General features: G+C 44.8%; 1 protein-coding gene across 1 annotated transcript in view; it reads left to right on the plus strand.

Annotated features, from left to right (window-relative positions):
* The first annotated feature begins 1,472 nt into the window (after positions 1-1,472).
* The window catches only part of ETV5 (ETS variant transcription factor 5), a 60,689-nt gene continuing 46,710 nt past the window's right edge, over positions 1,473-15,451 (plus strand). The window contains exons 1-5 of the mRNA XM_055408738.2: positions 1,473-1,722; positions 4,821-4,938; positions 5,059-5,146; positions 5,280-5,327; positions 5,422-5,472. Coding sequence (XP_055264713.1) covers positions 4,894-4,938; positions 5,059-5,146; positions 5,280-5,327; positions 5,422-5,472 — 232 coding nt within the window. The 5' untranslated portion in view covers positions 1,473-1,722; positions 4,821-4,893. The remainder of the gene's footprint in view (positions 1,723-4,820; positions 4,939-5,058; positions 5,147-5,279; positions 5,328-5,421; positions 5,473-15,451) is intronic.

Here is a 15,451-nt window from a genome sequence, read left to right on the forward strand (position 1 = left end):
AATGTTCTTACCTGGAGAATCCCATGGACAGCGGAGCCTGGCGGGCTACAGTCCACAGGGTCTCAAAGAGTGGGACACGACTGAGTGACTAACAAGAACCCTAAGTGTAAGCAGAAAAGAAAGTGGGCAAATTTTGACTTAAAAAAATTTTTTTTTCTCTAAAATCCACATTCCAGTCCCCATGGTGGTAGGAGGCAGCCCCAGAGTTGGCTAGGGTCCCCTTTTATTAGGGGCTCTCTCTTGATACTTGGCTTCTTCCCTCTCCACCCCTGGCACACGAGGTGAATGGCAGGGCACACAAACGAGAATAGAACTCCCTCACAAGCCCCAGACTGGGAGAGTAGAGAGCCGCTCCAAGGCCTTCACAGGAGGGGACCGAGAGGGCGGAGAGGGGAGAGGATTGCTTATTTGTTTCCTGGAACACTGTGTTAAGAATCTCAGCAATTGCAGTTAGTGCCCGGTCGTTTGGCAAGCAGAGTAGCTTCTCATCGTTTCCAGCTGCACGGGATCTAATTCGCAAATACACCATCTTGCATTCAACACTTAAATGGAAAACAGCAGCCCCAGGAGGGAGGCAGGCGATCTAACTCTGTAAGCCCCTTTCCGAGGGATTTATGTTTCTAGGTCGGCTGACTGATCGGCGTCGTCTCTGGAGAGGATTTCTTTGAGCGCCGACCCTCTCTCATCTCGGGTCCTAAAATCCACTCTGGCCGTAATAAACTGCAATTAAACGTGGGGAGAAATCGAGATTTGGTTGGGCCTTGGCCTGCCAGTATAAAATAGTAACTTAAATCTGTTTGAGAGCTCAGATTTTAAAAGGAAGATACTGCTTATTCTTCCCTCACTGGAAAGCTAGTCAAAGGAAATTAAGGCCTCTCTTAAAGGTAACTAAGATTAGAGAGCTCGGTTTCCGTTTTCTGTGTTTCTGTGGGCCGAAAGCCCAGGTCGGTCAGCGAGTTTCTTTCTGGGTGGAATGACGGATTCCTCTCGCCTGAATCCTAAAATGATAGCTTCTCTTGGTTCTGCAGCTGCGAACGACTGACGCCGAGTAGCCCTATCCTGGCGGGGGTGTTGCTGGGAGTGGGGGGTATGGGGGGAGAAAAGTAGGGTGAATGGGAAAGGGGAAAGAGCCAAACCTCGGTAAAAAGTTGAGAGAGCTGCGAGGAAGGAACGGCGGCTCCTCGAGGCTCTCTGCCCCTTTAAGTGCTTCACTGACTCAGCTAAGCTTCCCCCTCAGGTCGCGTTTTTTATGAATGAAAAACGTCCTTATATTCATTATATAAACAAGCCTGAGCTGATTGGTCAATGGCCCCCCACTGCATAAATTATGCAAAACAGACCCCTGAGGGGTAGGGAGGGACGCGCTGTTGACCAATGGGAACCGGAGTTGATGGGGCGGCTTGGCTGGATTTGCCCGCAGACAGGGTAAACAAGAAGCGATGGACAGCCGCTGGAGCGGCCTCGGGCCAATGGGAAAGCGGCTGGGCTACAGCCGCGGGCCAATAGCAGAGGGCGGAGCGGCAGGCCGCTGGGGGCCGGGCCAGCGCTCCAGCCTGGTTGGCAGCTGCGGCGCAGAGTCCAGCCGCTGGTGCGCGGAGCGGTTCAGTGTCCCTGGAGCGGTTCAGCCCAGCCATTAGCCTAGGCTCCCAGGCCCGGTGCGCGCGTGCGTGAGCGCGCCTGCGCCCCGGGGCCGCGGCAAGGGGAGGAGAGCCGCCGCCTCAGGTGAGGGGGCGTCAAGGGGACAACGGGGGCTTCTGAGGGGGGTGTCCAGGAAGGGCACAGCTGGCTAGAGTTCACTGGCTGATTCAGAATCCTCAAAGTCGGGGTGCACTTTTTAAATCGAGGTTGGGCCCCCCTCCCTCGCGGAGCTCACCGCCCCCCTCCCCTCCCGGGGCCCGGTCCGGTTCGGCTCCTGGGAGGCGTCGGACGGGGGCGGCTAACGGTTCCGGAGCGCGAGGAGAACGGGTTTCGGCACGTCGCGGGGGAGGCCGGCGGGAACGCGAGGTGCGGGGGCTCCCGGGTGGGGATGGAGGGGTGCGGAGTTGCGGTCTTTACAGTCTTTGGAGATCTGAGAACCTCGAGGGGACTTGGAGGCTCGCGAGAAGAGGCACTCCGCCGATCTTTGCAGTGGGGAGGAGGGGACAGAAAGCAGCTTAGGGGGAATGTTTGAGAGGTGATGCACCCCCACCCCAGTACCAGGAGGGGTTAAGTGACATAGGCATGTGCAGCGTGTGGCGCTGGGGGTCGGCCGGGAACTTATGCAGGCCTTGCAAGTTTCAGGTTGTGGAAAGCGGACACCCAATCCCCCCCATCCCACCCCCAGCGGACTGAGGGCGTCAGGTTGCCGGCGATTCTGGAGAAATCGGGGAACATCAGAACCGCGGCCTGGGGATGGTGGAAAAGAAAAAGATGGGTGCGGAGGGGGATGGAGAGACGTTGGAGCTTCGAGCTGGATTTGGGATCTGACCGAATTTTCAGAGGGGAGGGGACCTCTAGGGGGGAGCCGAACTCCTGATTGAGGAGGGGCCCCAAAGAGAGATGTTTGGAAGGGTTTTGGGGTGGGGGAAGGATTGAAGGCGGTTGGTAGCTCCCGGCACCGCAGCTCGTTTTTATGAATGTGGGTGACTTTATGAATGAAGCGGGTTTCTTTCGTTGGCTCGCTGCTCCTGCGGCTTTCTTTTTTTTTTTTCTTTCCTTTTTTTGTGAATGAAGCATTGAGCTTTCTTCCTAAAACGCTGGGGTGAGGGGCCTGCGTCGGAGGCAGGGCTTGCGTTGGGAGTGGGGGCGGGGGCTCATCTGAAGGAGTTTTCATGAATGGAGAAGGCTGGGAATTGGGTGGAAGTGTGTCTTGTTTTGTGAATGGGGCCCAGTGCGAGGGATCCAGTTACAGCCTTTACCTGATGTGGCGGCTGCGGCTTGCTCTCTCATTCATAAAACCGGGCCCGCTGCGCGCCGCGGGGGAGGGGCCTCGATCGCGCAGCTAAGCTGTGTTAAAGTTTTTCCTGGGGGTACCGGGAGGTGGGGGTTGGGGGGCACAAAGGAAGTGGTCTAAACTCCTGGATGAATTCGAGCTTTCCCTTCAAGCTTAAAACAAATACGTATACTTTGAACGCGATTTTTCTAGCCCTTGAACTTTGAGAGCTGCTTTAAAGACCTTCGATACCTCTTGTTTTGGGTTTGCTTATAACAGCTTCTTTAATTTTTAAGAAACTATTTTTGCTCTTCATGCTGAAGTATTTTTGCTTCGTATTTCATTGTGAATCTCTGAAAATATCTCCCCCTCCGATCTCCTACCCGTTGTCCACTTCTCCTATAGACGTTTACAGGCTTTGTAAGGACGTGATTTATTTAAACTGACAAATTTTTGAAGGCTACAGAGAACTCGTTTTCTTGCCCTTCAACTCCCTGCTGATGCCTTCTCTGATTTTGTTTACGGGTTGGTGACATTTGGGAAGAAAACTTTATGTTGAACTTTTTAGCGCTTGTTTGGAAGGCATGCAGGCAAGCTACCTGGAGTGTTTTTCTAGGAAGTTAGGAAGTGTGTAGTTTTGCTCCTCTCCCTCTGACTTTGAAAATATCTTATTACCTGGACTAAGGTGCGGAGGGGAGGATGGCGGTGAAGGGTTCCCTTGTATACTAACATACAAAAATTTTATATGCTTCACAGAGTGTGAAAAACAAATTGGATGCCATTGCCCACTGAGAAAAGGTTCCCTATTTAAAATTTGTATACTAGTTAAAAAGATTTATCCTTAATTATTTTGAATTGTTTAGAGCTGGGGTGAGTGAAATTAATATTTCTCCCATTTTATTGACCTAACTGCATTTTTATTTGAACAATGGTACCTTCCTGACATTGTTACTTTATACCTCCCAAATTAGAAACAGTTCCCTCCTGTCCATTTGGATCCCCAGCCTCTCTTTCCAAAACCCAATACTTGACAGTGCTGAAACAGTTTAATTTTCTAAATCATGTAAGAAAAATTGATTTCACTATAATAAACAGATTTTTTTCTTTCCATGAAACTTTTAGTGATTTTTAAAGATCTGTGGTAGAGATGCATTTAAAATATGTGCAATGGAATTTAGTTAACTTTATGCATTCGTTTTCTTAGCTATTTTATTCTTTTAAAAGTTGGAAATTTACAGCTTTCTTTGTGAGTTGCCATGGAGATATCTGTGACATTACCAACACTATACCTGTTTGGACAAAAGATTTCAGTTTTAATGAGGAGTTGTATCTGAAGATAAGTCTATCTCTGGATCCTTGTATTCTTGGAACTATATAGTTTTTTACCATTGACCTACAAAATACTTTTAGAAGCACTATGTATGTCAGATTCTTAATTGCAAATAATTTGGAATGTTTAAACCCAGTTTCTCTACTTCCTGTCACTGTACTATAAAAAATTAAATTGTCTTAAAAAAAAAAAAAAAAGAACCCTAACACTACAAACACCCTGGGGAATCTTCTTACAGAAAGAATCTTGAATTCATCTTTTTAAATGAAAATAAGGTCCTTTTTTTTTTTTTTTGGTAGGAGACAGATGGTAGTAAACCTATAATCTTAATGATTAAATAAAAAAGATTAAAAGAATAGGTGAATGGATTTGGCATCAAGTGTACCTTGAATCTTTGATGCCCTTAATCAAGCCCAGGTTAGTCTATAAAGCTTACACCTTGAGTGGTGGTCTTTAAGTACCTCAGAGAAAGTGAGTGATTTCCCACAGAAAAGAACATTGCTAAAAGAACAAGCAATATAAAATCACTTCATTTCTTTCCCCTCACCTGGGCTAAAATCTCCCAAATTCCTGTTACAGGAGGACCCCTTCCCCCCAGAAATTGCTCAATGCTGAGACCTTCCAAAGTGATATTAGAGACGTTGGAAGCACCATGGATGGGTTTTATGATCAACAAGTCCCTTTTATGGTCCCAGGGGTAAGTTTATGTGGCTTTTGGTTTGTTTTGTCTTCCTCTTCGAACGTGAGTCTTATGGCACAGCCGCCTTAGGACCCCTTTACTACACTTAGGTCTTAACTGTCTATTGGCCTCTTTCAGAAATCTCGGTCAGAGGAGAGTAGAGGGCGGCCAGTGATTGACAGAAAGAGGAAGTTTCTGGACACAGATCTGGCTCATGATTCTGAAGGTAGTGCAGCTCTCCCCTCTGTTGTGGCTTGTTCATATGGCTCCCTGTGAAAACTGCAGCACACAGCCAGCTTCTTCCCTCTTCCCCCTAGGAGAATTCTCCTCATTCTGGTGTCTTCTGTTTTCAATTCCAGAGTTGTTTCAGGATCTCAGTCAACTTCAAGAGGCTTGGTTAGCTGAAGGCAAGTTTCTTGGCTGTTCTGTTTTCCACATAAAACATTTTACTGTGCTTTTTAATAAAACTTAAAAGATCTAAAATAAAAATCTCTTTTCTAGCACAAGTTCCTGATGACGAACAGTTTGTCCCAGATTTTCAGTCTGATAACTGTAAGTACCTTTCTGGTGGTGGCACATGTGTTCTGAGAGTGTTTGGTCCTCGATCATACGTGTCTAGAATACTTTTCAGCTGTAGCCAGCCTCTTTGGACAGTGGTATGTGTTTGGTTTCTTTTAATAATTCAAAGTTAACCCCCTCCCCAAACTCTTTTTTTTGTTGTTCCTTACTGAAATTATTTCTAAAGTGCTTTTATTTTATTGTGGGTAAGGTTTACCAAACATGATTTTATCTTAAAATGTTTGCCTAAAGAATTTTGCAAAACTTCAAGCACAAAAAATCCTAATTCTTAAGTTAACTAAAGTTATATATGAGTTACTGGACCAAGCATCTATTAATTAGACATTTTCTTCCAGTGGTTTTTTGGGGTTTTTATAAATTAAGTCCTTGATAGAAATCATGAGCCTGACTTTTTTTTTCTTTTAAAGGTGCAGAAAATAGTTAATGGAAGATTCCAGTTAATTGTGGCTTCACCCAACATGTTGTCAATTTCTTTTCTAGCTCAAAGTTGACCAAAAAATGGTCACAGAGTGACCTGATTTATACTTATTTTTCATGTAGTTGTCAAGACTATCATTCCGAGAAGAGTAAAAACCTATACTTAAAATGGTCTTTAAGTGCTCATATCACTGAGATAACAAATGCTGTGGAAGCTCAGAAGACGGTTCTAGGGTGCTGGCAAGGGCACAGTTAGCCTTGCACTGATCTTTTGGGGGCTGTCCTCAACAGGTCTGAGAGCTTTTATGGTCCAGGCAGAGCTATCAAGGACAAAGCTGGCTGATGAAATTTGAGCAGCACAGGGCAGCTCTAGAGAGCATTAGTCACTGGCGAATGAGCAGGTTTAGAAGAGAGGCCTGGAGAAAATGCTGCCTCTTGAGAGTTGCATCATAGAAAAATTTGTGTCTTAGTCATAGTTTATAACAGCAAGCACCTGAACCAGGCAAGGATTTGATTTCTCATTTTTCTCATTTGTCTTATCTTGTGTGTGTGTATGTAAAAATGCCACTGGGAGAGAGGATATCTTTGGATCTAAGTAAAAGCTGCGCGTTCTAAATCAATACATGAAAGACCAGAGGTACTAGCTAAACATTCTTTAATGATAGGCCTCATATTCGTGGGGAGATGCTAGGAAATGTTAAAAGGGAACAAACTGTAACTCACAGATGCATGGTTACCTTAGCTTTGTCACAGCTTGGTGTGGATGTTTTCTATAGGAAAGTAAATGAATGTTAATAATTGCTCTCTGATTGCTTTCAAATGATTGGGAAAGTTGCCACTGACGGCCTAAAGAAAGATAACCTAAAGTGTGTGAGTGTGTGTGTGCGTGCACGCATGTGTGTGTACGCGTATGTGTTTGCAAGATAAAAGACAGGATTGTAATCCTACTTTGTTCTGTGTTGACAGTTTGGCCCAGCCTTTCCAGTTCTTGCTCAGAGCAGCATAAACTGCAGTCTGTTTGGGAGGCTTTCTTGGCAGAGGTTCTTTGAAATGCTTTTATGACACTTTTGTTTGTTTCTCTATAACCCAAAAGAGTTAGAAGGGAGGTGAGATGACTGCATTCAGATAGATTTCATGTGCTGAAGCAGAGGTAGGTTCCTTAGAGAAAGATGTCAGCAGACAGGATATTTGGATAGATATTTATCTGCAGGAAGAGGCTTCAGTAAAGGAATCAATAAATGTGTTCTGGCTCCTTAGAAATAATTCCTACTCGGCAAATAGAATGGGCTAAGTTCTTTAAAGTGCCATACCTAAAATGGAGCTGGTCTGGGAGATGTTTCTGCTTACCAAGTGTGATGTGTTTCTTTGTTTGCTTTTTGCTTTAACTTCTTAAGTTTGGGGTTTTCTGTCTTTTAAGGATAAAGCAGATGTTTGAGTAGCCTCAGAGAGTCTTTGAGAATTCCCCGCCCCGCCACCGCCTACTCTTCTTTCTAGAGATGGAGCCGAAAGAAGGATAGATTCAGACAGAGGTTAGGCAGGAACACAGATGTGGGGAGGTGTATTCTTGAACTATGTCTCCTTGCTGTTATATGTGTGACTTTTCAGTGCAGTTGAGACAGGCAGTGTAGACTCACGGGAGCTGGCAGAGCCCAGGGCTGGCCAGACCCTTCTGTGAGTGCATCTTTCAATCTCCTATTAAGGATCAGCTTCCACTCCAGCCCCCTTCTGGAAGAGCCCTGACTGTTCCAGGGAAGTAGGAAAAGGTCATGCAAATTTAATAAAATCTTACGAACTGCTTTAAATCACTGGATCAATGAACTGGAAACCAAACTTGCACTTGCCAGGTAAAGCAAATCCCTCCCCTAGGCTGAAACATTTGTAACAAATACTCTTACCTGACCTGCCATTAGTAGTAGTCTGCCTTTCCTGTTACTGTTGACTGGACTAGTTTTCCATGTTGTATGTGAGAGTTTTGGTACGTATGTGAGAGAAAAAGAAATACCAAGTAATGTAGGTAACTTATTTTAGAAGGTCAGGTTTGAAGATGATGGCTTACTTTTTTTTGGTAAATGCTATCAGCTCAGCTTCTAAAAAGATTTTTGTATATTCTCCAGATTTGAGTTCCTACCCATAGTCATCCATAAGTTTTCTTTTTTTTTTTTTTTTAATAAATGAAACCACTCTTCTTAAGAGTTAAAAGAGAGGTGAGACATTTCTTAAGTCTTATAGAAATGCCCAGCCTACTTCTACTTGAATAGGTTTCCCCTTACTTCACAAATACAGAAGTTAGTTAAGTATCCCCTCTAGAATCTCTTAAAGGTCACGTTCAAGGGAATAAAAAGTGCCACCTATAGACACAGGGGTTCTGCCTTTGCCACCCATTGTCCCTTGATCCTGATAAATAACCCTGAAGATCCCAGATTGTTTGAGCTACTAGTCCCTTTTAGAAATGGTCTTGCCTAACCCTTTCATTTTATTAAGGGGATAATATAAGGTCCAGACAGCTGGAGACACACTGGTGATTAGGGGCAAATGGGAGGGGTTAAGTGAAATGAGGGAGGAAAAGTATATAAAATCCTATCCTTAAAGAAGCTCTCACAAAGCTGCAGAGCCAAGGGTACTGTCACACTCAGAGGCTCCCTCATGATTTCAGATTCCTGGAGCTGGCCCTCAGGAAAGCCTGGTTGAGAGTGGGCTGCTCAGTCTAACCCATAGTTCTCTTCATTCTACAGTCCCAAGAAACTTATTCAGTACCTTGGTGCTTTGAGTTTTTTGCATAGGATTTGGAAGAAAGAGAAATGATAAAACAGAAAAATCAGAAAACTGACATGTTTTCCAAAAGACGTTTGTGTGTGTACATACTATGTATCCTGTATGTTATAAATGTGTTTAGCTATGTGTGCAGTAACACACTGAGCTACCAAGCCACGGAATCTGGGCCAGTAAGTAGGTGTGTACTACATTTTACAGAATTAGCTGCAAATCGAAACCAAGGATAACAATGGAAAATCAAAGTGCTTAGTGTTGAGTTAGGGGTGGGAGTTGATAATTCAGTTTACTGAACTGTTTGTTTGGACACCTTAATATTCAGTTTTCTGAACTGATTGTTTGGGCATCTTAGGGTGTTACTCTTTTCTCAGTCTAATTCTTTGGGACCCATGGACTGTAGCCCACCAGTCTCCTCTGTCCATACGATTTCACAGGCAGAAATACTGAAGTGGGTTGCCATTTCCTCCTCCAGGGAGTGTTCCTGACCCAGGGATTGAACCCGCATCTCCTGCATTGCAGGTGGATTCTTTACCGCTGAGCCCTCAGGGAAACCTAGAGTATTACTATGTTCTAACACATATACATAGCGTTTTTAAATACAGATTTAAGTTTTGATTTTTTTAAATTTCACTCATTTGTTTCAGTGTGATATTGTGACTGTTATACCTGTCAGCATTTTGAAAAACTAAAATATTTTACGTTGAGGAGAAGACATGGTAAAATCTTATTTTAAAACATGATCTCTAAACAAATATATTTTAAAGAATGGTTTTAAAATCCAAATGGCCGTGTTTTCCCCTTGAAGTGTTCTTTTTAGATCTGTGCTTCAAAAAGAATGGATTGATTGGAGGAAGTAAGGGTAATTTCCTAAGACTGGCTAATTAACTGATAAAATCAACTTTTCATAAAGACATTTGCAATAGATGGCTGGGGAAATAGGATTAACTGTTATGGCAGCCCTTGAACCTAAAGTATATTGATCTTAATCCCATTTCAATATGAGATTATTCATCCGGATTTTTTTTTTTTTTTTTTTTTACTGCTTAGGAGGTTGATATGGTAGGGGGAAGGGTGACTTCCTTTGGGAGAGGGCAGTCATTTTGGCCCCAGACATACTGTAGCAAACTCTCCGTTTACTTGCTTTCTGTTCTTGGGCCATTTCTATATGAAAGGAGCATCCTAAAGTCTTTCTTAAGACAACAGTAGGCACTTTAAAAATAAGAGGCTTGAGGGAGTTTAGGCTCTTATTTAATCCTTTTCCAGAGCCTATAGCTCTGAAGGTAGAGAGGAGAAACATGAGAGCTAAAGCAGGAGCAGGAAAGCTGGAGGTTATTTGACTCCAAGCTTTACAAACCTTTCAGTGTCTTTGTTAGCCCACTCCCTACCTTACCACTGAGAAAGGGCTAAATGATTTGAAATGCTATCCTTGATAGCCTCCAAAATCCTTATAATGCAGGACTCCTAAGAACCAAAGCCCTAGCATTCCCATTTATTGAACAGAGCCATGTGTTTACACAAAATCTGTTTTCATCTAACTTTAATTCAGTTAGGCTTATTAAAAACAACAGACTTTTTCTCTTCCTCTTCTATGTCTCTCTGCTCTCAATCCTTTAATAAAACCCAGTAACCTTTCCAGTCTTCCATGTTTGGTGCAAAAGACTTGGGATAGAAAATTACACCTGTGTCTGCTGGGCAGATCACTTTTGTAGATTCCAAAGGTAACAAAACCCCAGCATCACGAAATTACAGTCTGTCCCCTGTTTTTCAGCATTCTTCTGCCTTAAGATTAAGATGTGGGTAGTCTGATAAAGCTGAGAATTTCTATTATCTGCCATTTCACCAATCTAGCATCACTGTTTTAACTTCAGTCCTAGGAAAAACATTACCACTGGTGGGGTGGGATAGGGTCGGATATGTAATCCTTTACCCAGAGACTGCTCCTCCACATGTTTCTGGGTTTTAATTGTGATAAAGCTCATCTGGGCTCAGAGGCTGACAGCCCCCCTCGGGCACATGGCCGCCCTTGAGGCAGCCGAGGCCCCATCTGTGTCCTGGCGCAGAGCGCTTCTCCACTTGCAGTCCAAGGAGCTCGGAGTCTTGTCATGTTGCAGCTCCCAGCTCTTGGACAAGTGCCAGGCATGCTGATGCCAGTACCGGATTAGGTTTCTTTTTTAAAAATTCATTTTGTGAACTCATCAAGCTCATTTAACAGAGGCTTTGGTCGTCAGTTTCTATCATTGTCCCATTCCTGTAAAAGACTCAGCTTAAAATAAAGGAGACACAAAGACACTAGGCCCCTAGTGTGTCTGGGTGGGTGCGGACATGAGTGTGCGAGTGTGTAACCGAAAGGTCAAGGCCACCTTTGAGTTTGGCAGGTGGACTAGCAACTCAGAAACTCAGATGTGACAGTTGAGAAGAGTCCCTTCATAAAGGGGCCCTGCCTAGCAAAGAGGCACCCCTGCCTAACAGGAGGAGGCATCTAGACGAAAGCTGCAGCTGAGGGTGAAGATTCCAGGGAGCAGGATAAGATCTAGCTATTAAAAAGGCCAGGAGTTTCAGACTGTTTTGCAGAGCAGCCAAGGCACTGAATGGAGGGTCTGGTTAGTTAGATTCCGAGAAATGCTTCCAGTGGTCAACCATCTGCGTTCACTGTCTTGTGGCAGTGGGGGCAGGCAGTGAGAAGGGGTCCACATAAGACATTTGAAAATAGTCCAATGTGTTGTGAAAAAGAGGGAAACCCATGTGCTAACATTTATCCCCTGGATCTGGTTTTCCTGAAGTAGCATATTCTTCCCTTGAAATGAAGTCTACACTAGACTGGCTTCATAACATCTTCCTTAGGGTGATTATTGAAGGTTTGAAAAGAATAGAAACCCAACCAGTTTTTAGCCTTGTACTTTTTGTTGCCCTTGGAGTAGGTTTCACCCACAGACTATAGATCTTCTCTTCTCTTTTGATGTCTCATGAGTATTCAGAGGGGGTATTATAAACCTTTCAGGCCGGATGCAAAGCCAGGAAAAGGAACTGTGAAACTGTTCATAATAGGTAGCTTGACCCCTCCCCCCTTTGCAGCCAGACTCCTGTAGTAAGTGTCTCCAGAGACCCACTCCCTTGGGGAGGAAGCCAGGTGGCTCCCAATACTGTTACTGGAATGGAAAAGCAAGGAGTCTGGAAAGGCTGGCTTCCATAGAGAGCTGTCCTCTTAATGCAAACCAGCTCACCCCTGGGGGCATGAGAAATACCGCTGAAGTCTGTTTCAGCTGGTAGCTAGTCAGTTTCTGAAGTGGGCAGCGCAAGATAGATTCCTTTTGCCAGAGGGCACTTGCCGACCTCACTTGGAGCTGACCTGCACACCCTTGCGGATTTCAGCCAGGGTCTCGGCCATCTGAGTCTTAGGGAGAGTGTGGAGCAGGCAGGCGCCTGCAGTGTCTGAATTTCTTACATAAACACTGCGCGCTGGGCGAGCAAGCGTCCCTGCGGCGACAGCTGGGCTCTGCTCCGTCTGCCCCAGCGAGCTGAGCTGCTGAGTTCCCCACCCCCCTTGCCTGAATGGAGCATTCCAAATTGGTTGTGAATGGAGGGCGGGGCTCCCTTGCAGACTTTTCAATGAATAACCAGACCCCATTGTGCAGCCTGTGGAAAAACAACCAACTCAAACAACACTGGGACTGTTAGAAATATGCTTGTGATTGGCAGTTTGGAGAACCTCCAAAATTAGTTTCCTTTGGCTTCCCTGCTGCTCCCTGTTCTCCAAGCCTGGGCTTAATAGGGTTTGAGTTTTCTTTTAAGTGCTGATTCTTAACCCTCCAACTACCAGGCTGGTGGTGGCCTGGGCTTAGGCTGAAGGGCTGCTACTGACCCTCCGATCCGCCCCCACCCCCTTTGTCTCTCATTTTAGACTGAAGCTGTCTAAAGGGAGTGATAATACGAGAGGGTGGTTTAGCTTCCCTGGAGAGAGAGGTGTTGAGACTTGATCTGAGGATATTACCCTTTTATCTCTTGGTTCCCTTGGGGCTGTGGCTTTATCTCTCTACTGAAGATTCCTGCCTCCTCTTCTCCAGTCTTTATTCCAGTCCTGAAGAACTGGTGGGGTGTTTGCCTGCCACAGCACTCACATGTGCCCTTTAACATGGGAGGACCCAGCTATAACTCCTCTACTCCTCGGCAGCCTCTCTCCCATTTAGTTTCCCACTGTGGCCAGAAACATATCCTTTTAAAGTGACCCTTCCCAGACTGCTCCTCAGGTAAACTCTCCCACTGGGCACTCAAATGCCTTGCCTCATCAAATGAACATCTCAGGAAGTGCTAGAATGAACCCAGCCTCTGGTGAACCCCCAAATCAGAGTGTCCTCCTCACCCCAAAACTTGGCCATCTTCTAGGGGTACACTTGCCTCAGTATTGCCCACCCTAAACATCTTCCAGGCTCTTGGCTAATAGCTCACAAACAACCCCCACCCCCAAAAGGACTGTGTGGGCTAGACCATGGCTGTCTGATAAGCATAAAGGACAGTCCATTAAAAACCAAAACAAAACTTGATAGTAATGGTCCAGTGCCATTTTCTCAGGGTTTTCAACTAAGATCTCTTAGTTCCTGCTCTTCATCCTTGCAACCTAACGAGGCTATTTGCATTTGTGTTTTGCTGTAAGGATTTTTTTTTTTTCTGAAATATTTCTCCCTTGCTATAAATTGGTTTTCCAAGTATGTCTTCCTTTCCCTATTAAAAAAAAAAAGAACAGGCCTGGGCAGATTGTCCTTTTGTGAGAGTTTGAAACCTCTCAGGAGGTAACCCTAGATATCTGCTGTGTAAGAGGATGCTGATGCTTGTGCTGCTTCTCCAGAGGGGCTGAGGAGGACTTAGCTTACATAAACACTTTTCAGCCAAGTGCCTGGAAATGCTTTGTAATTGCCTGAAAGGGCACTTAATGAGGGTCTTTTATACTTTTCGCATAGAAAAGGTAGAATAGAAGGAGAGGGGGATGTCTCTTCTACTCAGCTGCCCACAGTAAAGACCAGATCCTGGAAGGCCTACCCCACGTTTCCTAATCTGAATTTTAGAGAGAATAATTCAGTGGTGACCATGTCACTGTGCTGGGGATACTCTCAAAGTCAGAACATTTCTGCTCCTCCCCAGCTTTTCTTTCTTTCCCCACCAGCCTTGAAATCTTTATTTCTTGGGGAATAAGGAGATAGCAGCATAGGGCTTTAATGTAGTCTATATTTTGACATATTAAACATAGTCCCTGCTTCTCAATTCCTTCCTGTTGAAGCAAAAAGCAGCCAGTTTCTCTTAGGCTCTCAGTGTCCAAAAGCAGAGAACCCCTGTCTTTTGTTTCTTCTCCTGTGCTGAGCCACAGCATCCTTCTCTGCGTGCAGCCAATCCTTGGGGAAATGTGTTTTGCACACCACCACTCTGTTCTGTTCCCTCCCTACCCTGTTGTTCAACAGCCCCCAGCCTGCAGGGAGGTAAGTCTGTAACATTAGTTCTAAGAGTCCTTGGGGAAACCTTAGGGGTGAATAGGAAAAAAAAACAAAAAACGAGCTAGGGCCATTTTTCATTTTCTGATTCTTCTTTTAAAATGCATACACTACCCAAGTCTTCCCAGGCTGCCTCTAGATTTTGTGCAGCTAACGCTATACCCCAGTAAGACTTTGCACAAGGGGTCAAGTCACAGTGTAGGCACTTGTGACACACTTGATGCGCTTCTGCCTTTAGGAGCAGCAAAGCTGTAGATAGAGGGGAATGGTTCTCTCAGAGGGGAAGCCACTTTCCTTAGGGTTTGAGTTTCCTCCTGTCACATTTTTAAGATGAATTTTAAACTTGAAGGTAAAATTTTCCACAGTGATTAAATCCCACTTCAAGTATTGTTGCTGATTTAATGCCAGTTTGGATGAGAATCAAATGAATTGGGGATAAATTATAGAAGGGCTGTTAAAGAAGGCTTGTTTTGCATTTTTTCTCTATTCAGGAGGATTGCCCTGTTTCCCCCTTTCCTGACGGTGTGTTCCATCATGAGCAGCTCCTCATGGTAGAGTGTGCTGTGGCTGACGGAAAGCCTACAATGGGGGAGGCCAGCCCTTGGCCTCCAACAGAGCTGGGAAAACAGGGCTCTCTCTAGGCCTCTGTCTTGATGGTGAAAGTTAAAGAAGTTGTCTATCATATTGGTTTCTCCACAGCCCAGAGTTTGGGGATGTGACACTCTGATGCAATTAGAACACATGTACTGTGCAACGTTCTCTGATGGCAGAGCCCCGAATCTACTAATATGCAAGCCCTACTTCAGTCAGAGTTGGGCCTCTTCTTTTCTAAGCTCCTTTTTCTCCCTTTCATTTCTAACTCCTCAAGGACTCTGGGTTTCCATTTTCGGAATTCTAAAATAACAGCCCTAAATTGTTAGGATAAATGAGTCGCTGGAAGAAAAGGAACTACACAAATTCAAGCTGTTTCAAGAATAATGCTGAAGTGTATGGCAAGAGTGTGAACTTGAAGGAAGTAAATCTGAAACTAGTTCATCTAGGTCAAAAAAACCAACCTGTCTACTACCATTGGCATTAGATTATCTTCCCTATTTGAGAACACCCATTTTCTGTTTAGAAATGACTATTTGAAAGATGCAGTTTTGTGCTGAGGACATGTAACTGTTCAGTAATAGGCCCTCTTTCTGACCTGCAGTTCCCTTCTGTGAGTCAGGACATTCCTGATTTAGTACATTCATCCAAGGTGGGTTCCTCTTACTAATATGACCACTTCTTTTGGGAGGAGAAAA

Source organism: Moschus berezovskii, chromosome 1 (genome assembly GCF_049115385.1).
Source record: "Moschus berezovskii isolate FMDL1 chromosome 1, NW_MosBer_1.0, whole genome shotgun sequence".
In the NCBI taxonomy this organism is placed as follows: domain Eukaryota; kingdom Metazoa; phylum Chordata; class Mammalia; order Artiodactyla; family Moschidae; genus Moschus; species Moschus berezovskii.